Below are 26,618 nucleotides of genomic sequence, written 5' to 3'. Positions count from 1 at the left end.
AATAAAGTATTTATAGGTCCCTTCTATTGTAAAGGCAAAGGGAATTGCCTTTTAAAATGTTATGTGGACTTCATAAACATCCTTCACATATACGATTGTTGGTGAATTTATATAGTATGTACATAAATTCTCCCATTACTAAATAGGCCCTTAGTTATTATTCTTACCATCTTTGGAAGTGTGTTAAGCAATTATAAGCTCAAAGAATACTCTACAAATGATATTTGCCAAAATTTAGAAAGCCTGGCATTTGACTTGCAGTGGTTTTTCTTATTGCCATAAACTCTTTCCTCATAGTTTGGACTCATTGTCAGGCCTCTCACCTTTGAGGAGGGAGTAGTGGATCTCAGCATTGGCTCCCCGGTCAGCATCCATGGCTCGGACCTGGAGCAGCTCTGTGCCAGAGGCTGTGGTGTCAGGAACACTTGCCTCATAGTGGAGCTGGGTGAAGCGAGGTGAGTGGAGGTTTCCATCCTCCACGTGAATGGACACCCACACGAAGTTCCTCTTGATGGGCATCTCCTGGTCTCGGACCTATGGGCCCAAAGGGATAATGCCATGAACAGAGAAAGGACTGCAAGAAGGCAGGGTCAAATTAAGGTCAATGAGATAGAATGCCAGTGAAAAATATACCTATTTGTAACTCTCTGTATTCCTTTAAATTTTGCTCTCATTTATACTCTTTTTTAAAATAAATTTATAAATTAGTGATTATTAGGCTTGACCATTTTCATGGAAAATCCCGCTTTAGGAGGAAGGCAGAGATAAGCACAGAAACAGTATTTTCCAAGTTAGGTCTCAGAAAATATTAGTTCTTCAAGATTTTAACATGTTAGACAGGAAAAAAAATTCTCTGGTCAACTAAATTTAAGAGGCATGAGTTAAATGAAGTTAAAGTTTTCTTTGCTGTAGGATTTTACAGAGCCTTTAATGTATATTAATGTGCCCAAAGGATGATGAACTGACACATAAAATGCTGCACCTTGGGTCAGGAAGGCTAGCTTTGATTCTGGTTCCTTCATAAAGAACTGCATGATAGTGAGCCTCTGTGGGCCTCAGGTATGAGAGTAGTGAGTCAGGTCAGGGTTGGGACTGAGTGAGACACATTAGGCATGCAGGGCATAGACTGAAGGAGGCTCACTCTCAGGGTCATAAAAGTGCGGGAACCAAACCCTGAAAGTGAATCCTTCTTCAATTCTGTGCCCTGCACACCTCATTCCCTCACCATGGTGCTAGCTCCAGGGCGAATAGTCTCTGGTTCTTCCCAGCTCTGACACTGTGTCAGTCCATGTTGTGGCCATGCAGTCATGGAGCAGGGAGAGAACTGTTGAGGGGTATTAGAGTGAGCTCAGAGAAAGCCAGGGTGGCAGGAGCTTCTTTGGCAGCTATCCCCTATTCTTTATTCTCAAGCACCCCTTAAGCCTGCCTCTGTCAGGCTGTGAAATGTCACATCTCGTGTCATGGATCATCATGAGCATCAGCACACCTGGCTCATCAGGGGAAAGAGAACCTTCAGCATTGCTCCATATGTGTCCACCCCCACACATCCACATGCAAGTGCATCCTTCCCTGATTTCTCAGTTTACTCACCATGACTGTCAGTGTGTGCTGGGAGGGGCCTAAACCCAGGTCCAACTTCCCCACAGTTACCAGGACCCCACTGCTTGGGTCCAGCTGGAAGAGGCTGGCACTTCCCGGGTCTTGGCTGCCATGTATGGTGTAGATGAGGCCCTTGCCCTTGTCTGGATCCGTGGCCTGGACTTGGAGGAGCTCAACGCCTGGCAGTGTATCCTGAGGAACTCTGACTTCATAATGAGCCTCCAGAAACTGGGGGCGATGGTGGTTAACATTGGCAATCATGATGATGTAGACCTAGGGAGGAGAATGAGAGAGAAGGTAGACTGTAAGCTCCAGGGGGTCAGTGACCTTGTCTGTCTGGTTCTTCACCATATCATTTGTGCCTAGCACAGTGCCTGGCACACAGCTATCACTCAGTAAATATTTGTTGAATGAAAGACAGGATTTCAAAATCCCTAGGCTTTGAAATCACATGCAGTGTAGTGGTTTTCAAAAACAAAATTCTGGTTAAAAGGGCCTTTTCTTCAAGTGAAATTTTTTGTGAAATTCCAACATATGAAACAGATAAAACTCTGGCTGAAACTAGGGTAGAAATCTAGGGCCCCACTTACCATCATTCCTCATAGCCATGGTAGCCCCTATGGAACTCTGTCTTTAAATGAAAACTGCTCATCTAGACAAAGTCCTTCATTACCAGAGATCCACAATGGGAACAAGAATTGCCCCAAGACCATAGAAGGCATATCAGGTAAGACTGGAAGACAAAATTTTGGTTCCAAATTCAGTGCCCTCTGAGATACACCACATCCACTGAAAACCTTCTGTAGCTTTATCCCAACCAAGGAGGCCTCCCATCCCATCTTGGCTCAGGAGTCCCTGGGGAGACCTCTAACCTGAGTGGCAATGGTGTGTGACCCATCGGTCACCTCCACAGTCAAGTTATAGCTCGACCTCCTCCTTGTGTCAAGAGGCTTGGCGATAACAATGCTGCCTGTGGTCTTCTCAATATCGAAGTCCATGTCCTTGTCGCCACCTGGAGTGGGAACAGGGGGGAAAGCACACATGGCCTCAATGATGAAGGCAGCAGTAGTGCAACGGGATTTGGCTAGCAGATTTAGAGGAGGTGATAGTAGATCCTGTCAAGTTATTGTCAAATTTTTAAAGATCTAAATGATAGTACAGAGAAAGGTAATGTTTAAGGACTGAAGAGTGCCAGAGGAAGTCCAGTGTCTGCCATAGAACGTGTTCTGCTACCAGGACTGAAACATGCATGAATAATGGAGCTCTATATTGTGGCTTTTCAGATAGTTTACATAGTCTAAAGGAGCCTATATGTAGGGAAAAAATGAAAATAACTCCGTTCACCAGGAGGGAATTGATTTCATAAACTATACAAATCTAAATATGGAATTAATATGCAGCTATTTAAATGCCTACTAAATAGAAATCTGTTTAGTGGCATAGAAATATGTTCACATTATATTTTAAAAGGTTATAAAACAATACTTTAATATAACCCTAAGTGTGTGTGTGTGTGTGTGTGTTAAGAAAAACAACTAAATGAAAATACATCAACATTTTAGCAGTGGATTATCTTCTGACTGGTGGAAGTTCGGGTGATTTTAATTTTCTTCTCTGCATTTCTTAGTGTTTCCTAAATGATCTACAGAATACATGTGTTAATTTTGTACAAAAGAAAAAAAATCCAAACAAAAAGAATGGTGAATCAGAATTGAAAGTAGATCCAGGAGTCAAAAAGCTTGGGACAGGTGTACATCCAATCTCTGAACCAGGGTGGGAATCTCTATAATAGGACTCTATGGTTCATGTGGTACTTAAACTCTCAGAGGTTCTTGGAATTCCTGGCTGGGTTTCAGAGGATCTACAAATCCTTATATTTGTGTGCAAACGTTGGTGTGTCCACATGCACATCTTTCGGGGAAGAGGGCCTGAGTGTTCATTAGAGTCCCAAACGGTTCATCAGATTACCAAAAGGGTCTGAGATTCCCTCTTCCCAGATATTTTAATAAAATCTTCATTTAGAGACAGTAAGGAATTTCAGAGAAGACCAAAAGAGCTTGGTCTCTATATAGAGACCTATAAAGAGAATGGACACTTTCCCCGATTGTGAGGATGGAACCTGGGATTAGAATATCAAGCATGGCCCCAGAGTACAGTGGTCTTCAAGCTCATGGTGAATGATGGCAGCTTGACATGGATCTCACACTGAGGCAGTAGAGGAAACACAAAATTTGTACTGTCTCCTGAGTCTTCCAAGCACTTGGAGTAACTGTGGCTCTGCCCATCTCTGCCTGGGAGCTACCAGTGAGACCATGGAGGTTCTCCCTGAGATCATAGCTGGTGTGGAAGGCCAGTTTGGCAGAAGTGGTGGTTCTACTCACCCACTGCCCCAGAGAATAAGGGGAGAGACAGTCACTAATCATAGACAAAAGAGGGGCTGCCAGGGAGCATGACCTGAATGAGAATGCTCAGAGGACTGTGCTATGTGGACCAGGGCTGGTTTATAAGGATGGAGGGGCTGGCCCTCCTAGAGCTCTCACCAGAGATGTTGAACCAGAAGAGCCCGGGTCGGCCCTCAACACTGATGACGCCCACCATGTGGTTCACAGGGTCTGTCTCCATGACTGTAAAGCTGTAGTGGGGCTCGTCAAAGGCCAGTGGTATGGATGAGGACCGGGGCTGGGGGATCCACTCGATGTGTAGCCGGACACTGGCTGAGAGTGGTGGCTGACCACTGTCTGTTGCTTTGATCTGAAAAGAAGCCAAACCTGAAATGGAGGCTGTGTCTGTAGGATTGGGGCCAAGAAATAAGAAGACCCAGGTGGTCAGTGAAGAGACAGAGTACCCTGTGACTAGTGGAGCTGGACTTTTATCTACTTATCCCTTCATTCAACACACAGTTGAAGGCTCACTGTAAACAGGCACCGTGCTAGTTGCTGCTGGCACAGTGGTGAGCAAAACAACCTGTGCTCAAGAACTTCAAGCGTAGCAAAAAAATTATCAGAGCCTTAAGGTGTGGTTCCTGAGATGGACTGTACATAATGGGCCATAAACATAAACTAAATAGAATTTATGGAGCTTTCACTAGTATCCCACCCTGCTCTAAGAGCAATATATGCAATATCTAATTTAATTCTCATGACAGCCCTGAGAGAGGTACCATTGTATCTCCCTTCTGCAGGAGGAAATGCATTCAGCGTGCTGAATTCAGCTCCCTGGGATCATCTGCCTGGCCAGCAAGTAGCCGGGATTGGATTCGGGCTGTCAGACATGAGAGTCCACATCTTAGCCACATGTTATATAGGCTTCCTACAAGGAAAATGTTCTTATTTTCATTTTACAGATGGTAAAACAAAGGCTCAAAGAGGTTCAGTGACTTGTCCAAAGCCACGCAGGTATAAAATGGCAGAGCTAGGGTTGGAATGCAGGCTTACCTCCAAAGTCTATGCTACTCTCACCAAAATCCTTACCTCTAAGACTAGAGCAGATTTCCCAGGTGAGGACCTTATTGCCTTCAAAGAGAAAGGCCAAGAATTCTGATGCTTTCGCTGATGTCAGGGCTCCCATTTCTCTCAGAAAAAGCCAGAGAAGGGAGTACCACCTCCACCATGCCTGATGGCTGTTTCCCTTCTCCTGTATCCTCAAAGAAAATCACTAACCAGTTATGACTCTCCCCCCTCTGTGGCCTCCATCCCCTCCTCACCGTGAGGATATTGTACTCCCCGGCCATGAAGATGCTGCTGGATGACACCATGCCCGTCACTGGGTCAATACTGAAGCTCCCCTCATCACTCTCCTCGATACTGTAGGTGACTCTGCCATTGAGACCCTCATCAGGGTCTGAAGCCACCAGCCTGTACACGGGCCCAGGGGTTGCCGGGCTCAGCCTCTCCGGAAGGCGGACATTGAAGAGCTTGTGGGAGAACACAGGGGGGTTGTCATTGACATCTACGATGTGTATCACCACCCTGGACGTAGACTTTAGGGAGGGCTCTCCGTTGTCCAGGACAGTCACCTGGGGACAGAAGAGAGTATGAATGGCCAAGTGTGAAGCAGTTAATATGCATCACCACCCACTGCAACCCTAACACGTGACCCCTGCCTTCAGCGGCCTGGAAATAGGAGTCAGTCTGTTCTTTGGTATATGCTTATGAGTTTTATTATCCTAACTTCACCTACTTGGAACCCAGCTTTCTGGTAACCTCGCCCACAGGAAAGCCAGCAAGAACAGAAAAAAGAAACTAGTAAGAATTAGAAGAAAAAAAAAAAAAAAGCCACAGAGGCTCTAGAGAAAAGTGGTGCTCTTTACTCAGGAGGCCCATGGGCCATTTCTCAGAGACCATTTACTTTTTATTTGCTTGTAATTCTCACAAGCTTTGTTCTCTGGTTTCCGTAAGCTACTGAGGGTTAGAAAAAACAAATGAGAAGATGTATATAAAGGAGTGGGTGGTACCTTTTGAGTCAGGCGTGTGGACCGATGCATGAAATGAAATCCAGAGTGAGAGAAAAGGCACTAAAACAATTTCAGAATCAGGGGCTATTTCATGTTGGGGCAAATCGGCCCATGCATCAATAGCCCCAAGGGCATCATGCAAGATAGGACATTTGCACTCTAAATGGTACTGAATTTTTTAAATATTTTGGTGTTTAAAGATAAATACCTCTACTGAACTAGGGAGGATGCCTCAGTCCCTAGAAGGCCATTTGCAGCAGCTGCTTACTAATAATACCTATTTCTGACAAAGGGAATGTGCCAGAGCTAGGAGCAGAGAAGGCCAATTTATTTCAGTTCTGCTGAAGAATGTGTGCCCCTCCCATCTGATGTCTTTAGGCCTGGAAGAAATGCCTGTTCGTGAGCTATGAATAGCTCTAGAGGGGGCATAACTAGATTCCTTCTGATTTACTCCCCTGTGGATCAAGACTGACTCCCCCTGTTGGAATGGGCACCAGGGATGTTTATATGATTTTAGAGATATCCTAGAACCCACAGATCTAGAGAACAAAGGTCTGGGTTTTCATCCAGGCTCAGCTCCTGACCTAGTGCTTGACCTTGGGTGGCTCTCCCTCTGACTGTAGGGATGGGCTGGAAACCATAGCACGCGTGTACTGTGTGTACCGCTCCCTTTTCCTGCACTTGCTGCAGGCTTTACTAATCAATCAGTGCTTCCTGCCCAGCCCAGACAAAGTTTCAGATTCCTTCCCTTCCCAGTGCTGGAGAGCCAGGGAAGACTCTGATAATCTTCATCACCAACCACAGCAAGACTCAGCTTAAGAAACTCCTCCGCCCTGAGCCCAGTGCCCTCCTCAGCCACGGTGGTTGGAGACGTGCTAGTGGCCCCAAGGCCTGGCTAGGCTTCTGCTCGGACTCCTTCAGGAGGTTTTAGAATCCAGTGAATGGGGATCCCTGGGTGGCGCAGCGGTTTGGCGCCTGCCTTTGGCCCAGGGCGCGATCCTGGAGACCCGGGATCGAATCCCACATCGGGCTCCCGGTGCATGGAGCCTGCTTCTCCCTCTGCCTGTGTCTCTGCCTCTCTCTCTCTCTCTGTGACTATCATAAATAAATAAAAATTAAAAAAAAAAAAAAGAATCCAGTGAATGAGTTCAGTACCATTACTCACCTCCAAGATATGTTCATCCTTGTTCTCTCTGTCCAGCTGCCGGGCTGTGGATAGGAGACCTGGGGGAGAGGTGGAAGGAGGGAGACCTGAGCAGAGGGCTCCCAGGGCCACTTACTCAGGAGCAAGTTCACAGATACATCCAAATCCTGGGCTAGAACTTTTCTGGTCTTTGGAGGACAAGGACATTAAAGGGGGGATGGGACTCTGGAGAAGGAGAAGGGAAAGTGAGGAGGTGGGAGAGTACAGCAGAGATAATGGGATCAGCGGAGGCTCCCACATGCATCCCAGCTTCTACCTTTAGGAGGGATGCTGTGCACAGGTTCTATGGTGGCAGGGGAGGGGGGGAGGCAGCTGGTGTCCTCTGGGTCCCGCTCAGCTTGCCTGGACATTGAAGAAGGTGGATTTGGTTATCTGCAAGTCTAGTTTTAATTTTCTGAGGCACTACAAACTATAAATTGAGGCCATCTGAAGCCACAGAGGAGAGAAGGTGCCAGTTTTCTGCAGGCATCAGGGAAGTCAAGAAGCAGATTATGTGAGAGGGGCATCCAAGCCCACAGACAGAGAGGTCAGGGCTGAGAAGGAAGTTCTCTTCAATGAAAGCAGAACAAATGAGGTCAATGGATCATCTGAAACTTTCAGTAAGGTGTTTTTGTTTTTAAATCTTATTTAAGGGATCCCTGGGTGGCGCAGTGGTTTAGCGCCTGCCTTTGGCCCAGGGCGCGATCCTGGAGACCCGGGATCGAGTCCCACGTCGGGCTCCCGGTGCATGGAGCCTGCTTCTCCCTCTGCCTGTGTCTCTGCCTCTCTCTCTCTCTTTCTCTCTCTCTGTGACTATCATAAAATAAAAATAAATAAATAAATAAATAAATAAATAAATAAATAAATAAATCTTATTTAAGGGGATCTCTGGGTGGCTCAGCGGTTCAGCGCCTGCCTTTGGCCCAGGGCATGATCCTGGAGACCCAGGATCGAGTCCCGCATCAGGTTCCCTGCATGGAGCCTGCTTCTCCCTCTGCTTGTGTCTCTGCCTCTCTCTCGCTCTCTCTCTCTCTCTCTCTCTATGTCTATCATAAATGAATGAATAAATAAATATCTTTAAAAAAATAAATCTTATTTAGGCAATAAAAGGATGGAGTAATGAAATGAAGTATGGAGATGGGGGCTTGGTGAGGGGAGAAAGGAGTGGGGATTCAGTGTTGGGATGGAGCCTCCCATGCTGGAGCACGTGTGAGAAGTGGCCTCTGTTAGCTAAGTGTTCTTCCCTTGCACACTAGAACCAAGTCACCAGGAGAACCAAACTGCCTCAGGCATGGTGGGGAGCAGAAAGTTTTCCTGGAAAACCCCACAGCCAGAGATCCTTCCAGTTAAGGAAGAAAGGCACATTCCTCTGAGACAGTGTGAATATTGTCCCAGATCCCCCCACCCAGCTCATCCCCAAGTTAAGGGGCCTGATGGGCAAAGACCCAGGATCCAGGGGGCCTCCAGGAGGAGTGCAGGGAAGAGAGGGCCTCAGCGGGTAAACCTTTCCTCTGGTTCAGTGCTGACTTTCCTCCCTGCACCTTCTCTCTCTCCACCCCCTCTTGCCCCTTTCCCTCCTGTCTGTCTCTGTTTCTCCCTCATCCAACCTCCTCCCTTCGTTACCCCTCTCTTCCACTCTGTCTTCCCCCTGTTTACCTCTGAATCTTGCACATTCTTTCTCTGGTTTTTCTTCTCTCTCTCCTTTCTCTCCCCAACACATCCTCTGACCTTCTAAGAGCCAGTGTCCTGTGGAATTGCTGCCCATGGCATTGCCTTCGTTGTCAGCCTTATCTGCCTCTCTGAGCTCAGTGTCCAGATTCCCAGGAAGTGCCACATCCAATGGGGACATAGCAGAGTTGCCCCACAGGGCTGTGTGAGGGCCCACTGAGCACCCTTCCTGGCATGAGGTGGGCCCCTATCCTTTCTCCTCTCCAAACAAATGTTTCCTATCACCCACCTCAAGCCCATCTATGACTTTTCCTCATCCAGTGATTTTCCAACTGCTGTTGATTCCACTTCTAATGGATTCCAGATCCTTCTACGCCATTCACCCTGACCCACCACAGTCTAGGTTTTAACCCCAACCACCTGCCCACCTCCCTCTCCCCCAGGATCCCAACAGTCAGCACTCATGAAGTTCCTGTGTGTCTAGATGTTCTTCCAAGCTCTTTATATCTCTCTCTCAATTAACTCATCTAATCTTCACAACCACACAGGAGAGGGCCATTATCATTTGCACTTCACTGGTGGGAAAATCAGGCTTTGAATAGCTGAGTAAGTGTCCTGAGATCCTAGAGTAGATAAGTGGGGGGAATAGGATCTACCTTCAGACAACTGACCTACTTGCTGGCTCATCCTCCCTGCTGGCTAGGGCTCCAGTGACTCTCCCTGCCCCCGTGCCCCTACAGACTGCTGCCTGTCAGTCCTCCATACCCTTTGGCTGGGCATCCCCACCCCCACTCCATGCAGCCATTGTTACTCTACTACATGGAGCAGCTCCCTCTCTCCTCTGAGCAGTAGTGGCATTGAATGCCTCAAGGCCTGAAACTGTGTTTCATTATCTTCATATCTCAACATGGCACATAGTTTCAATGCTTCATAAGGGCAGACACCTTTAAACATTTGCTGAACAAATGAATGAAGCTCAGGCTTCCCTAGAGATTGTAGATGCTGGCAGAGATTCATTCATTCATTTCCTTCTTATTTATTGAGGTCCTACTGTGTGCCAGTTACTGAAGATATTATAGAGGGCAAAAATAGTCAAAGTTCCTTTTCTAGAAAGCTTTTGAAGCTTAGTGGAGGACAAGGATAATTATCTATGTGATAAGTGTTTAAAAAAGAAAGGAGTGGATGGTGCTAGGAGATGGATCATAGCATCAGGAAAAACTCTCAAGGAATAACAGCTAGGCTAGGATCTGAAAGAAGAGCAAGAGTTAGCCAGACAAAAGAAGAGGAGAAGAAACTTACGGAAGAAAGAACAGTGTGTGCAAAGGCCGTGTGCCAGGACAGGGCATAGACTGAAATAGGCCGCATGGCTGAAACCAGAGAATGACAGAGTGAGAAAGGCAGGATGAAGCCCGAAAGGTCAGCGTGGGCCATGTCAGACACAAGTGTATGAGACATGACAGGTTCTGACTTTATCTTAAGGATGTGGGGAAACCATCCAAGGCATCCAAGCAAGGAAGTGGGATGATGTAATAGGAGTGATAAGAAAGGTGGGCTAGGGGCTCCACTGCTGACTTATTATTTAATTTTTAAAGTTCATGCTGGGGCAGCCCTGGTGGCTCAGTGGTTTAGCACTGCCTTCATTCAGCCCAGGGTGTGATCCTGGAGTCCCAGGATCGAGTCCCATGTCAGGCTCCCTGCATGGAGCCTGCTTCTCCCTCTGCCTGTGTCTCTGCCTCTCTCTCTCTCTCTCTCTCTCTCTGTCTCTCATGAATAAATAAACAAAATCTTAAAAAAAAATGTTCATGCTGGTTCAGATTTCTTCTCAACTGCAGAAAGACTAAGAACATCTCTGTTCTCTGGGGCATTTTGCCAGACCCTCTGTCAGGGAACTGTTGACAGTAAACAGAATAGGGATTTGGAAGATGCTGAGAAGCCAGTGCCTTAGGTGAGAGACCTCTTCCTTCTTCTGAAAGGCTTAGGACAGGATGGGCCCAGGTAAAGAGGCAGCTTAGGCCTATATTCCAGGGCTAAAGGGTCCTTCTAAAAGGACTAATCCATTCCCTGATGTCAAAAGTTAACAGGAAAGGCTCCAAACAGATGTCCCTGTGCAAATAGACACTAGTGTCCTCTACCCACTGTCTGTCCCAGGACCTCAGGCTCATGTTCCTCTTTGTACCCTTTTGTCTTAAAGATGGGTGATGAGTTTTCTCCCTTCCCACCTTCTCCAATCTCACCAGGGTTCTGTCCTTCCAAGAGTCAATTGTGGGAGGGGCACCAGGGTGGCTCAGTCGGTTGAGTGTCTGACTCTTGGTTTCAGCTCAGGTCATGATCTCAGGGTCTTGGGATTGAGCTCAGCAGGGAGTCTGCTTGACTCACAGAGTTGGGCTCTGTGCTCAGCAGGGAGTCTGCTTGAGATTCTCTCTCTCCCCCTCAGCCTCTCCCCACTCTCTCTCTCTAAAATAAATAAATAAATCTTTTTAAAAGTGAATTATTAGAACCAGAAAATAGGATCTTGGGTTCAAAGAAGAAAGTGTCAGCCTCCTCTGCTATAGGATTGTTGTTCATTCTCTAGGAGGAAGATGTGGCCTTAGAGATGTACCCAGAGTGCTGAGAGCTAGCTCTCAAATTCCAACACCAACAGGAGCCAGGCAGGCAGCATAGATTTGGGAAGCAGGCTGGGAATGGTACAACTGGGAGTGAGGGAACCATGAGTACCAGAGGACATGCACCTGCTCTGCACAGAGGGCTGCTGTTGGCTCCAGGCAGTTACAGCCCTGTGCAAATATGGGGTTAGTATGGCCAGATCTCCTAGTTGTTTATGAACAATGAGAAATTTGGAGTGTTTTATGGAATTTTTAAATGTTGGCAACAATTTGAAAAATGATTGATTAAAACTTGTGCAAGCCAAACCGAACACCTCTGAGGACTATGTCTGGCTCACAGCTGCAAGCTCATGACCTCTGGATTCCTCCAAACCGTCCACCATCCTTGCCCTAGATGGCCTTGGGCCAAGGATAGATATTTGTGAGATGGTTGGCTACACCAAAGTGGCTCTCCATTGCCACCACTCTGTGGGCAGGCTTTAGATCAGTTCAGAATGAGGGTGAAGAGATTCAGTGTGGCTATGACTCAGGGGAAGGGTCAATTTAGGAGCACTCAGGTCTAAAGTAGTCCCAGCTTGACCACCAGTCAACCTGCTTAGCTGCCCTAGGCCTGGAGGAAAGAAAGAAAGTTAACATAAGTAAGAATTTTCCCAGAGACGTGGACTTTGTAGAGCAGTGGTTCTCCAACTGTGCACACATAAGAATCCCCTGTAAATAAAATATGGATTTCTGGCCCCAACCTGTGTTCTGATTCAGTAGGTATAAAGTGAGGCCTCAGAATTTGAATTTCTGGGGCATCTGAGTGGCTCAGTGGTTAAGCATCTGCCTTTGGCTCAGGTCGTGATCCTGGGGTCCTGGGATCGAGTCCTGCATTGGGCTCCCAGCAGGGAGCCTGCTTCTCTATCTTCCTACATCTCTGCCTCTCTCTTTGTGTCTCTCATGAATAAATTAATAAAAAATTTTTAAAAAGATTTTGAATTTCTAACAAGTTCATAGGTGATGCTGATAATGCTGGTCGAGGACCAAACTTTGAAAAGCACTGTTGTAGAGCTCCCCCCATTCACCCAGATTTCTGAGGTCCTTACCTGTAACAGGGTGAATAACAAAGAATCCCATGTTATTCCCACTGGTGATGTTGAAGGTCAGCTTCCCTTTGGAGCTGGAGTCCGGGTCCCGGGCATCCAGCTGAAGCACAGAGGTGTGCAAAGGTGCATCCTCCCGGACGGAGGGGTAAAACACGGGTCTGGACATCTGGGGCGGGTTGTCGTTGACATCCGTAACCTCGATGTAGACTTCAGTTACAGAAGAGAGAGGTGTGGAACCCCTGTCCACTGCCAGTACCGTCAGCCAGTAGCAGGACACAAATTCTCGATCCAGGGGTGCCAGAGTCTGAATCATACCTAAGGACAGTTGATCACCAAACCCAAAATACTTTAGAGCCTAAAATAGCTTTAGAAATAATCTTCCCTAATAGTCCCCAAGCAGTACTGTGGACATAGGAATTCCACAAGAAAAGGGGATGCAGCCAAGATGGTGTGGGAGCTGCTGAGTCAAATTTAGGGGAATTCATATCCTTTTGTAGAGCCTCTTGGAAACTTTCTCTGCTAAAATAGGCCTACGGCAATTGTCCTTAACCTAGTTCCTTTAAGTTTCCGATATTATAGGTACCAATTTAAGGGTTCGGGGTTTGATAAATAAATTGCTGTCCCCCTCTCCAGCATCTTCATGATTTCAGTCTTTTTTTTTTTTTTTTTATGATTTCAGAGTCTTATGGTGATTCATTAGTTCACTCACACCACCATTTCTTACTACGGGCCAACACTGTTCTAGAAGTCAAAGGTACAAGAGTGAGGTACAAGAGTGCACCGTAGGTTCTCATGGGTCACACCGAGCTGCAAGAACTTGTATGAGAGGACAGGACCCAGGCTCACAGCCACAGAGTGTCAGAGCTGAAGGAACCTCACTCCTTTTCAGGTGGGGAGATGGAGGCCCATAGAGAGAATGTGATTTGATCAAGATCATGTAGCAAGTGGGCAGAAGAGCCGGGTCTATCATTGGTTCTCAGTCTAATGCTCTTTCTACCACATCACCCCTGCCCTTCACGCTGGAAATAAATTGCAAACTCCTCGAGGACAGTGCCCCACCTCTATTCACCTGAGATCTCCCCCAAGGTGCCCGTCTCCAAAACTACACAAGCAGAGGGTACTTGCAAGTGTTTGTGGAATTGTGCTTATTTTCTATGAAGCTCAAAAGGAATAAATAAGTTGGTGCCACCTCTTTGGAGGGCAATTTGGAATTATCTATTAACATTGAAAATATGCATTGTCCTTCGACCCAGCCACTGCATTTTTAAGGATTTTTCCTGTAGAGACTTATGCATTTGAGCAAAGGTATATGATCAAGGATATTACATCTATATGATAGAATAAAATGCAGCCATTAAAAAAGAAGGGAAATTATTCATATACACTGATATATAAGATATCCTGGTGGTGTGTTATGGGGAAAAAGTGTTGCAAGCTTAGTGTCTTTTGTATTATTTTCTCACACAATAGAATAAACAGTCATAATATATAAGATTCAAAGAAGAAAAGTTTACAAAATTATAGACCAAATTGCTAATAAAGATTAGATCTGGGGAGGTGGGACACAAAAAAGTACATTCATTTTCCAATTATATTAAAAATTATAATGATGATGCATTACTTCTATAAGCATATACATGTAATATGTTATATATAATAGTAATATATAATATGTAATAAATGTGTGTACATAAATATATACACAGATGCCAATGAGATGGGTGATTTGACTTAAATGGGACACATACACACAGACACACACATCTTCAATATGATAAAGATAAATTTAAAGTAAAATAAAAGGGACAAGATAGAGAGTCCCTATCTATTGCCTTTCTTTTTAGCCTGAAACCTGCCTTCTTTCAGGATGACCCTTCATCTGCTGAGACCCATCCTCTCCCAGCACCTAGCATTCCCATCCATCCCACTTCCCGTACCTGTGTCCTGGTTGATGCTAAAGGCTGCAAGACTGGTGCCAGCCCTTAGGAAGTATTGGAGCTCTCCATCCAAGCCACTGTCATCATCGTGGGCAGCCACCACCATCACCTGGGTGCCTGAGGGACTGTTTTCCTGCACTTGGCCCTGGTGCACAAAGGAAGCAAAGCGGGGAGGGTGGAGATTCTCATTCACATCCAGGACTATCACTTCCACGTGGCAGAGGGTCCTGCGGGACAGAGGCCTCCCACTGTCACTGGCCCACAGGCTCAGATTGTATCCAGCCCGCCTCTCAAAATCCAGTTCTCTCTCTAGACTGAGTGCACCAGTCATCAAGTCCACGTGGAAGGTCCCATGGGCATCATCCAATAGGACAAAACGCACTTCTCCCGCAGGCCCAATGTCAGGATCAGAGGCATCCAGAAATGTTAGAATAGTTCCTGGGGGCAGATCCTCTGGGACTTTCAGGCTGCTAAGTTCTGTGATGCATTGAGGAGAGTTGTCATTGGCATCTTCCAATGTGATTATAAGGTCAGTGACAGAGAAGAGCTGGTGGCCCTTCCTGGGCTGATCCCTGGCTTCCACCTTGAGTATATATTGTGGTTCTGATTCCCGGTCCAGGTGTCCTGTGACAACCAGTTCCCCAGTGAGGGGATGGAGGGAGAACTTCTCTGTGGGGCTTAACAGAGTGTAGCGGACCCTCCCATTGTCATCTGAGTCAGCATCTTTTGCTTTCAACTCTGCGATTGTGGTTCCAACTTCTGTGTCCTCTGAGATGGTTATCTGGTACCCCCCAGGAGGAAATCTTGGTGCATTATCATTCCAGTCTTTCACATTCACCGTCAGCAGCTTCCAGGAGGACTTCTGGGGAGTTCCCAGGTCATACACTGTTACATTGAGGATGTAGAAACTGGTCACTTCATAGTCCAAAGGGGCAGCCACAGTAAGCATCCCTGTCTCCAGCTCAATGTCAAAGCAGCCCTTGTCATTGCCATCTGCAATTACATAGACAAGTTTGCCATTAAAGCCAGTATCAGGGTCAGTGGCTGCCAGGCGGGCCAGGGAGGTATTGACAGGAACACGCTCAAGGATATCGATGGACTGTGGGAAGTGGTCTTCAAACTGGGGAGTATGATGATTGATTTGATATGCACTTAAGGAAATGAAGTCCTCATCATTGGTGTCCTGGTTCTGAAACCCAACAGAATGGAGAATGGTCTTTGTGAAATGTGTCAATACTCCTGTTTTATCACATGTTATAGGAACCTCAAAACGAGGGTCTTTTACTACAGTAATATTCAAAGTTGTGGGTGAGGCATAGTATTTCCCATCTGAGGCTGTAATTTTCAGGGAATAGGTGATGGGTTGACCAGCAGTATGATTCATAAAAGAGCGTTTGAGGGATATCACTCCAGAGAAATGATTTAAATCAAAATACTCTAGTTCATTGCCTGACACAAACTCATATTTTAGGTTCTGAAGCTCATCCACATCTATAGCTGACACCGTCATTACAGATTTTCCTACTGGCCAGTCTTCACGGATAGATCCAGTGCAGTTGACTTGCTCAAACATAGGCTTGTTGTCATTCAAGTTCTTGAGCCTAAGAGATATAGACACTTCTTTTTCCTGGCGAAATGGGGATCCCCAATCTGACGCCCGTACCCGGAAGGTATAAATTCTTCTCATGAGCTCATAGTCCATGGGTTTGGAGGTGGAGATGATCCCCAGGTAAGGGTCAATTGAAAAGGGCACAGCTTTTGGACGAGTGATGGAATAAGTGACGTATCCATTCTCTCCATGATCCTGGTCTGTGGCAGTAACTGTCAAAATGCTGGTGCCTGGAGGGATGTTCTCATCAAAGGTACCGTCATAGGAGGACCTGTTAAAGATGGGGGCATGGTTGTTACAGTCCACAATATCAATAACCACGGTGGTGGAGGCCAGGCCCGGTGAGGTTCTGATGTGTAGCTGGTAGTGGGCTCGGTCATGGAAGTCCATGAGCTTCGTGGTGGTGATAAGCCCAGTGCGAGCGTTAAGTCTAAACCCCGCACTCTCTGAGGATGGCTTTAGAACATACTGCAGGTTGGGGAAGGCTCGGTTTACTCTCACCATCACCACACGGCTCCCAGGAGGGGAAAACTCACTAAGCTGCACTCTGTAAACAGCTTTCTCAAATTTGAGGGAAGCCAGTTTGGCAGCAGGTAGGTGAAAGCCCCTGATCTGGGAATAAGAAGAAGGCCTACTCCCACGCCTGGCCTGCAGGCTGAGGTTGAACCCATGAAGGTGCTCCAGCCAGTTGATGTCTTTGACGGACACCAAACTGAACTCACTGCTGCGGGCATAAGACTTGATGGCTTTGAAGTACTTTCTAGGGTCTCCACCAACAACTTCCAGTGAGTCTACTTCAGCCCCTGAACTGTTTGCATCCACCATCACGGTGGCATATGTGGTGCCCTCACTGCTGTCTGGTGAAACCACCACCACCGAGGTGATGGCTGGTGGCTTCCTGAGGGCAGGCTCTACATGGATGACAAGTGCAGCCAGATTACCAAAGCCGTTGCCCTCTGAGATTTTCCTCATGCGGTCCACAGCCAGCACCTGGAGCTCATACCTCCCTCGCCAGGTGACATTGAGCTTCCCAGCCAAGGTGACCACACCACTGGTGGGATGGATGGCAAACATCTCCGACCTCATGTTAAAGGCATAATAGAACTTGGCATTTGGGCCCAGATCAGCATCTGTGGCAGTCACCTTGCAGATAGGGCTCTTGAGAGGCATGTCCTCAGAGATGGTGACTCGGTATGAAGGTGGGGAGAAGAGGGGTTTCAGGTCATTCTGGTCCAGGATGTGGACCACCACACGGGTCAAAGTTTCTAACTCCAAGGTCTTCTCCGTGGCTTGGATGATGAGGGTGTAGCTGTCTCGTACCTCCCTGTTCAGAAGGGCCGTGTTGCTGCTCTTTGTCCTTATTCTCAGAAAGCAGAAGTTACCCACCACATATTCCTCTGTTTTAAACACATTGGCCACGTCCCCAGAGATAATCCGGTATCTCACTGCCCACTGCGGCTCAGCCAAGTAAATGCCCATTTTCACGGAGCTCTCCACGTAAGTCTTGGGAGCAGAGTTTTCATAGATGGTTGCATTATAGAGAGAGTGTGTGAAGCGCCAGGCGGAGGAGGAGACAATCCCTTCAATCCCTTCTTGGGGCTTCTCACAGGTTGTACAATGGAGCAAGAAAATGACAAAGCCCAGGAAGGCAATAACCATGATGGATAAGCTCCCGAAGCCCTAGGCAAAAAAAAAAAAAAAAGGAAGGGTGTAAGTTAGGAAAGAAATAGCTCCTATTGTGGTTCTTAGCTGGGGTGATTTTGCCCCTCTGGGGACCCTTGCCAAAGTCTGAAGATATTTTCAGCTATCCTGGTTTGGGGGGGAGGGGTACTACTGGCATCTAGTGACTGGAGAGAGGCCGGGGTACTGCTAAACATCCTGCATCGCACAAGACAGCCCCCCAACAACAAAAAATGACCCAGCCCCAAATGTCAATAGTGTTGAGGCTGAGAAACCCTGTATTTGAAGACGAGACAGACTAGTTTAAATGCTTTCTCAGGGGTACCTGGCACATACAACACAACCCTGACCACTTGACTCCTTTTCCTAAAAAATCATCACGGCTCCCCCATGGTGTTGAAGTAGTTTCACCCAGGTCCCAAGCTTAACAACCTGGCTCTAAGTACTTCCTCTAAGACTGCTCCATGAAGGCTGAGGGCCAGCCAAGTGGAGCTGTGTTTGCACATGCAGGGACTACAGAAAAGCCAAGCGACCAAGACCATAAGCCTGGCATCAGACTACTTGGCCATCAGCTGTAGCTCCAGCACCTGCTAGTTGGGTGATTTTCTGGGCAGGTTATTTAACCTGTGTAAGCCTCAACTTCCTCTTCTATGGAATGGGGATAAGGATATTATCTACTTCCTTGGATGGTTGTGAAAATGAAGTGAAATAACAAAGGTAAATAATGCAGCAGGGTGCCTGGGACATAGAAGTTTTAACTCAACCCTAACCCTAAGAACACCAATAAAAAATAAATTTATTATTTTAAAAAAAGAAGTTTTAACTCGATCTTGGCTATTATTACTAATAGGAAACTCAGTTTCGTAAAGGGAAGGGACCCATCGAGGGCCTTACAGCTAGATAGCATCAAAGCAAGAATTAGACCTGGGGCTCCTTGCATCATAGGCCAGGGCTAGCTTCCCCTATCCCAGGCTTATCTGCACTCATCCCACTGCAAGCCCCTTTGGATAGGGCCTAATTCTGACTCATCCTGTAACTTCGAATCTCCTGGAATGTCAGAGCTACAATGGATCTTTGAGACATGGAGTTCTGACCCCACTCCTCAAGCATAGATGGAGAAATAGAGCCCCAGAGGGGTGATGAGTCTTGCCCCATTCCACATAGTGGGTGGCCAGGAAATAACTAGTCTCTGGGAATTGTTGAACTAACTACAAATGAGTGCTTCACCCCCTAAGACCTGCTGCGGCTCCCATTCCTTCCTGGGTCATTTCCCACATGGCTCATCCCTGAACTCCAACCTGGGTTAAAAGTCCAGCCAGACTCATCAGGGAGAAGGTAGAAGGGGAGTAAGGGAGGGCAGAGTTTGGTTGCCAAACTAAGCCTTCCAGAAGCAGAATGTGAGGCTGCATACACCAGGCTAGTGCCTGGCCTGCCCGTGAGAGTCTTGACTCCAAGGAGCTTCATGGCTGCCAGCCAGATGTGCGGAGCATTCCTGGATGAAACAGGCAAGACTTGTTTTTCCAGTTGCCTTGCTCTTCAAAGGCAAAAAAGAGTTAAACTCCTGGGGCAAGAGGGAAAAAGAGAGGCTTGCTTTCCAGAGTCCTGAGGGAGCTAAATGCAGCTTCTTTAAGACCTGGTAGGGAGCATCCCAACATGGGAGGCAGGATGGAGGCAGGAATGGAAAAGTCTGCCTATCTTGGGATCTGCAAGCCTGTGACAGAAAAGAATTTGAATATGCCCCATCCTTCCAGCCTCCCCACTATCCTTCTCTTGAAATCCTATTGGTGGCACCCCAGGCCCAGCACCTTAGAGAAGAGGGAGCAGGGATAGAGGCAGATTTTATACTTGGGGTATCTTCTCCCCATCCTTCCTACTCCTCTACTCTTACTCCTTGCTTACCGCTGCGGCCCACAGTGAAGCAGGCCTCAGGCAGAAGCCATGTTCACCCCCATTCCACTCAACCATCCCTGACACAGTCTCCTGTAAGAGGGAGTGGACCCCTGAGTCATGTGGACCCTAACCCTACAGGATGGCATTGCTTTGGAAGTTGAAGCCCCAAGGAAAAACGAGTTCTTACCCCAGTCCCAAATCTTCTCACTAGGCAGCCCAGGGAGCCTAGCATTCATGCAGCCTCCCTGCTCAGCCTGCCCTGCTTTGCGGAAAGCTTTCTGTTCACCAGGTCAGCACCCGTGTAGGGCAGGCCCCAACAAGACACAGCACTCAGCAGCTGCACAGGCATCTTGTAGAGATGAGCTTAGGGAAGGGACCAGGGGCAGGATCTCCCTAGAAGGGGATAAGATGCAAAGAGGATGCACCCTTGAATGAGGGTTTGGTGACCAGAGTTGTTTTCAAGCTGTAGGACCCACAGACCAGCCTGTGTCTGGACATTTGTTTCCTGGCACTATGCCTGGGCAAGTGAATAGGTTTGCAAGGTGCAGAGGCATGGTGGGCTCCCTGGGCTGTCCTCCCAGCCCACAGCACCTAGGACCACTATTTTGAAACATCTTGTGAAATCATAAACCAATTCAAATTACTGCTTAAAATTTTCCAGTGGCTTTCATAGCATTCAGATTAAAATCTAAACCCCTTACCAAGGCCTACAAGACCCCATTCTATGTGGGCCCTGCCTGCTTCTCCAATGTTACCTCCCAGCACTCTCCCCATTGTTCACTAAGCTGCAGCCACACGGGCCTCCTTTCTCTTCCACAAACATGCCAAACTAGAGTCTGCCTCAGGGCCTTTGCACTTGCTGTTTCCCTTTACTTAAGATTTTCACAACGCACAAAAAAAAAAAAAAAAAAAAAGATTTTCACAATGCTAACTCCTTGTTATCCCTCTTTCTGGCCCAGCTCAAATGTCATATCCTAACCCCCAATTTGATGTAGCCTCCTTCCTAGCACCCTTCTTTATCATACCGCACCGTTTTTGTCATGACTCTTAGCCCCACTCAGTTATGTTCTTTCTAATTTGTTTAGTAACTGTCTTCTATGCTAGACACTGGGCTCCATGAAGATAGGAGCTTTGTGTATCTTATTCATGCATAAATTCCCAGTGCTTGGCACATAACCTATTCAACAGTTGAAAAATGGAAGGATCTGGACTTAGGAAAAGCAATGAGAGAATGAAAACTGAAAGAACCTTTGGTGATTATCCCTTCCTTTCTGAAGCTGGAAAATGAAGTCCCCCCAAAAGAAAGGGACTTGCCCAAAATCTCAGGGTAAGAACCAGAGCCAGGTTCTTTCCTCCTGACCCTACTGCCAGAAGGAGAAGCCACAATTACTTGTAAATCCGACCACTTGGGTTTAAGTCCAAAGTCGCCGCTTGCTAACTATATCGCCTTGGGTAAGCTAACCTCCTCAGACCTCTGTTTTCTCATCTGTAAGATGGGGCTATGAAGAGTCCTGTTTTCCTGGGATTTTATACAGACTAAAGATCATGCCCATTCATGTAGTTAGCACAGCTCTTGGCCAATAGAAAAGCACTCAATAAATATTAGTTATGATTAGTTTTTAAAGCCAAAACAGAATCAAAGCCTGAGGTCAGGGTGAGGGTGGGGTCCACTGACTCCTCTGGAGAAGGTCCAGGCTGTGCCCCAGCAGAGCAGGAAGCCGCTGGTCTCTGGTCGAGTCTAAGCTTGCTGGCCCAGCCACAGGCTGTTCTGGTAAGCTGCGAGCAGGCGCTTGTCTGGGGTGGGGCCTCCCGTTCTTGGCTCCCCAGACTTAGAAGAAAATCTGCATGTGGGTGAATGTGCACATTTGCAGGAGAGCACGCATACATACTTAGGTGTCTATTTTTGAAAAGTTGTATGGGTACTTTAATTGTGTGTGCCTGCTGGACAGAATGAGTATGATATGAGCACATAAGTTTGTAGCTATGGGGCTTGTGTGTGCACAAGCGTAAGCAAGTGCAGGGTGAGGGTTCATGAATAGACGCTTCTAGGCTATAAGTCTGAATTAAATCTGCCTCCTTGGAACTCCCAGACCCTCTCATTGATGGGGAAAACAGCCGAAAGTGGTTCACAACACTCAGTGTCTGGCTACGTGACCTTGGGCAAGTGGCTTACCTTCTCTGATTTTCATTTCTCTACTTCATAGTACCATTTTGAGAACAAAATCAGTTAATATACATAAATGCTTAATATAGTATGTGACACAGTTTTCAACAAATATTATCAACTACTATTACTTTTAGCAGCCAGCTCACACTCTTGACTGCTGAGTTTGTAGGTAATGAAAACTCTCAGATGTATTATCACATCACCCCCAATCTGTTCTTCACAGGCTGATTTTCTCCAACTAAATGCTCTAGGGCTTTAATGAGACCATGATACACTTTAGCCAGTGTTTCAGCTCACCACTATGGCTTCTCAGAATCTCGATTCTAACATTCAGAAACTTGGTGGTTGTGGCACCCATGTCTTTATCCAAGTCACTGATAAAAAGTCTAAGCACAAATGGGAGGAGCAGTGCTATGAGATCTTTCCTCATTCTTGTGGTTAGTGACCTCAAGTGCAATTCTGGAATGAGTCACCTCAGAATACAGAGCTCCCCATCTCTGGGGAGTCTAAGCAGAGGCTGGGTGGCAACCTGAGAAGGATATGGTACTCTAGAGGGATATTTGCCCTTGGGGGAGACGAATAAAGCTCTAAAGTCCCTTCCAACTCACACAGGTATTCTTTGGCCTCTGCAGGCCTATGATCTCTACTAGACCCTGAAAGAGTCCTCAAAAGCAGCGAATGGATTTCCTCTGGCTGTGGATCAGGCTTGCATGCTCATTGATGCTTGCTCAGGGTTCCTTGTAGCAAGCTAATCTGGCCCTTGGGAGACCTGGATCTAAAGTCATTTGTTCCCTGTGTGGCCTTGGTCAAATCAGCCACAAAACCCTTGTGAACCTCTTTCTTCCTCTGTAAATGACGTGCGATATGTTGGGTGAAGGGACTGGAATGGGTTCATGATTTCAAACCCCTCTATTGCTTTCAAGGGCAGGATCTCTCTTTTTTTTTTTTTTTTTCCTAATGAAATTATAAATAGAGAAAAGCAGAGCTGCACTATTAGGAGCAGGGGTGCAAGGCAAGGGCCCTGCCCACAGGCTTGTCCCTCACCCCACTGGGAAGCACAGATTTTAAAAACTGGGTAGATGGCCTCTAGGAACCCCTGCAGATCTGACAGGCTGGGGCTCTGCTCTTCTAATGTCCTGTGCCCTGTTATAAAAAAGTCCTAAGACACACAATTGGATGCGCTATGATTCTAATGTACTATGATCTATATCTGTAATGGTCCACATGCAATGACTTTAGTTCTAACTAATGCTGTCCCTTCAATGGGGAACCAGATGTACTCAGATTAATTCAAAGCCAAATCAAACTCCCACCAAAGAAGCTTTTACCAGATTTCTTCAAACTGTCAAGCTTTGTTTCTGACAATGAAATTCCTGCCTGTCACTCCCAGAAGTACCCAGGTACAGACCAGTGATGACATTCTCCCCCATGGCACAACACCTTCCCTTTCTGTAGGCATGTCCAGATATTATGTAGTAGCCTACATAATACTCCAAGGAAGCACATCTGCCCTTTTACTCCCACCTCTCAGATAAGAGACGTGAGATTTGCACAGCATACCCAAGGCCACCCAGAAAGATGGTGGCTGAACTGAAAACACACAGCCAGACTTCCCAAACCCAAATGTTCTGGATTTCCTAGGCTGTAGGAAAATGCAATGAGATAAGATATTGTTTAAAGTTTGGAGATACTTTCATGAAAGAAAAAGTCCCTGGATTCATTTTTCTGGATAGGAGAATGTCCAATCCACTTAACCATGGATTTGAGTGCCCTTGGTAAGTATTTTCTGATCCCACTCCCCTCCCCTCCATGGTGTCTGCCTCTGGCATCAGTGTTGGGGCTGGCTCTCATGCCTCTCAAGAAAAAAATCCTAAGTATATTCTCTTTGTGACAATAGCTTAAAGGTGAGAAGGAGCAGGAGGGATTGTGCCTTTGAACCAGAATTAAAATCATCAGTGAAAGAATATTGACATTCCAGGTGCCTGCTAGTCCCAAAGTCTTTAGCTACGAAGTTGTTTTTTCTCCTAGTAGTAGGGAGCCCCTGAAGATTTTTGAGAAGTTGCAGGACTGGAAAAGAAGTACATGCTGAGAAGAGTAATCTGATATCAAATTAAAAGGGAGATCTTTCCATTCAAGACTCCCACTCTGGTGTGGACTAGGCTTGAAGAGCAGCTCTACTGGATTAAGCCAACTGGAATTCCCTGTGGGGAGAGAGGCTTGATTTACTTTTCAGAAACTTGGATGAACCCTGAGTCATTTGTTAGTATGTAGACAGCCCCTGCCAGGTTCTGCTGTAACAAAACAAGTCCAAGAACTGGACACAAGCGGGAAAGGAGCCAGTGGCTTGAGCCCTTGATGGGTCGTGTGACGTTGGGAAGGCCACAGAACCTCTTCTGAGCCTCACTTTATCTGTAAACTGCAGATAATAATAGCTACTCCTACTTACTTCCCAGGGCTGCAGGGGAGACAGATAATATGGTAGGTGAATGTGCAGGGAGGAAAAGACACAGAGGAACACCTTATTACATGGCTTGGTAAATGGCAGCCCGAACTGCCAGCCGACTGAGAGGCTCTCAGGGGAGCTGTCAAAGGCCAGGTCTGCCCACACCTGAAATTAGAAGGCAGAGATGACTAACAAAGGAAGTCCTCACCTAGGACATGGGTGAAAAGGAGCTGGGCCTGGGGGGCCCCTTCTTTATTACTGATGACAAAAAGTATAGTGTCATATCTGTATATAATCTGTAAGTTAAAAAATCTGCATGCATTATCTCACCTGGTTTTGAGGGAGAAGTGCAGCACTGAGTAGAATTAATAATAGTCAGGAAAGTGGGCTCTGGAGTCAGATAGACCTAGTTTCAAGTCCCAGCTCTACCATTCACCAGCCGTGTGCCCTTGGGCCGTTATGTCACCTCTCTAGTCCCAGTAAAAGGGATATGGTATAAGTACCATCTCACAGAGTTGTTGAGAAGACTGAATGAGTCAATGCATGACAAATAGCCAAGCACTAGAATGCATTCAGTCCAAGTTAATTATTGTATCAACATCACCATTATTATGACACTTATTATGATCCTCATTTTGTAAATGAGAAACTGAGGCTTGGATAATTTGAAGGCTCTGCCCAGATTCATCCATCTAATAGGTGGTGGATTCAAGTGCCAGCCAAGAATTGGAATCCATATTCCAAGAAGAGAGGGCTGGTGTAGCTGGAGCCAGTTATTTAGAACAATATTTTCCAAAAGAACTTTCTACCATAATGGGAATGTTCTATATATCTGAGATGTCCTGTATGGGAGCCACTAGCCACGTGTGGCTGTCAAGCACTCAAAATGTGGCTGGTACAACAGAGGAACTGAGTTTGTAATTTTATTTAATTTAAATTTAAATAGCCTCATGTGATTACTAGCTACTAAATTGGCCAGCTCAGCTCTAGAGAGCATGGCATGGGAACCAAGAACCAAGGATGCTTGGGATTCAAAGGAGGATGCAAGATCCACCTATCTGGTAGACATGGTGGGCACACCTGAAGGCCCATCGTACTTCCAGAGACCCATGAAAATATTTTAATTTCTATTAAATTCAGAAGAAAGAAAACAGTCTTTTAGGTTGAAGAAAATGTTTTCATATATAAAAATATATCTTGGGCAGCCCCGGTGGCGCAGCGGTTTAGCACCGCCTGCAGCCCAGGGCATGATCCTGGAGACCCTGAATTGAGTCCCATGTCGGACTCCCTGCATGGAGCCTGCTTCTCCCCCTGCCTGTGTCTCTGCCTCTCTCTCTCTGTATCTCTATGAATAAATAAATAAAATCTTTAAAAAATATATATATATATCTTTATATCGACATCACCATAAACTATAACTTCTAATATTTCTTCATGGATAAAGGGCCAATAATGCCTAGGAACCTTGAAAGTATTAATATGACCCTGGTGAGATGAATATTTGAAGGAAACAGAGGGCTTCCAGGCACCTGAATTTTGGGGACAAAAAGGGACAAAGTGGGGAAGGATGAGAAAATGTTTTGTTATTGGGCCTCCTCTGCCAAAGTCATTCATTCATTTATTCATTCAGCACTTATTTACTGAGCACTGAGGGCATTCTAGAACAGGAAACAAGACAGATGAGGTTCTTACTCTTGTGGTAAGTCTATTCTAATTAGCAGAAAAAAAGATGGTAAATCAGCGTGGTCAGGGGAGCCTTACATGACAGGGTGACATTTGAGCAGGGAGAGGGCCACAAAGACTTCTTGAGAAAGTTCCAGGCAGAAAAAAACAGGCAGTGCAGAGGCTCCACAACAGGAACAAGGAGGTCATGCAGATAGACCAGAGGGAGCAAGCACTCTCCAAAGTCTTGAGAGCGCTTCCCAGACACTGAGGCTCTTTCAGCTACTGTTTATCACCAAGGTCAATTTTCGAATGGAAGAGACACCCATTCACACCCACATCTCTATCTACACTGTGAGGACAGTTTGGCTGTGGGCATTCTAGGTTTGCAGACCTTGACACTTAGTGAGGCCCAGAGGGAGCAAGAGGTCTCTTCCTCTTGGGATTGCCTACGTGGATCCATGCACTTTGTGGTTGGAGCTGAAAACTCCCTAAACCAGAGGCACCCCAAGATCTGCAGGCTTGGAGGAAGAGACAGGAGGGAAGGGGTCCCGCCCCATTTCCTGTGGGGTTCCTGGGCCAGAGTGGTTTGTAAGATGAAAACCAGCTCCAGCTCAACAGGACAGAGAACAATATTTA

At 46.5% G+C, this 26,618-nt stretch overlaps 1 protein-coding gene across 1 annotated transcript in view; it reads right to left on the bottom strand.

Annotated features, from left to right (window-relative positions):
- The window catches only part of FAT2 (FAT atypical cadherin 2), an 80,918-nt gene that overhangs the window by 42,652 nt on the left and 11,648 nt on the right, over window positions 1-26,618 (bottom strand). The window contains exons 2-9 of the mRNA XM_025435257.3: window positions 14,529-17,817; window positions 12,592-12,906; window positions 7,218-7,276; window positions 5,303-5,614; window positions 4,140-4,350; window positions 2,472-2,611; window positions 1,591-1,872; window positions 324-534 (exon numbers count right to left, since the gene is read on the bottom strand). Coding sequence (XP_025291042.1) covers window positions 324-534; window positions 1,591-1,872; window positions 2,472-2,611; window positions 4,140-4,350; window positions 5,303-5,614; window positions 7,218-7,276; window positions 12,592-12,906; window positions 14,529-17,796 — 4,798 coding nt within the window. The 5' untranslated portion in view covers window positions 17,797-17,817. The remainder of the gene's footprint in view (window positions 1-323; window positions 535-1,590; window positions 1,873-2,471; window positions 2,612-4,139; window positions 4,351-5,302; window positions 5,615-7,217; window positions 7,277-12,591; window positions 12,907-14,528; window positions 17,818-26,618) is intronic.

The sequence above is a fragment of the Canis lupus genome, chromosome 4 (assembly GCF_003254725.2).
Source record: "Canis lupus dingo isolate Sandy chromosome 4, ASM325472v2, whole genome shotgun sequence".
Classification (NCBI taxonomy): domain Eukaryota; kingdom Metazoa; phylum Chordata; class Mammalia; order Carnivora; family Canidae; genus Canis; species Canis lupus.
Note: the sequence above shows the minus strand (reverse complement) of the source record. Positions and strands in the feature narration are given on the sequence as shown.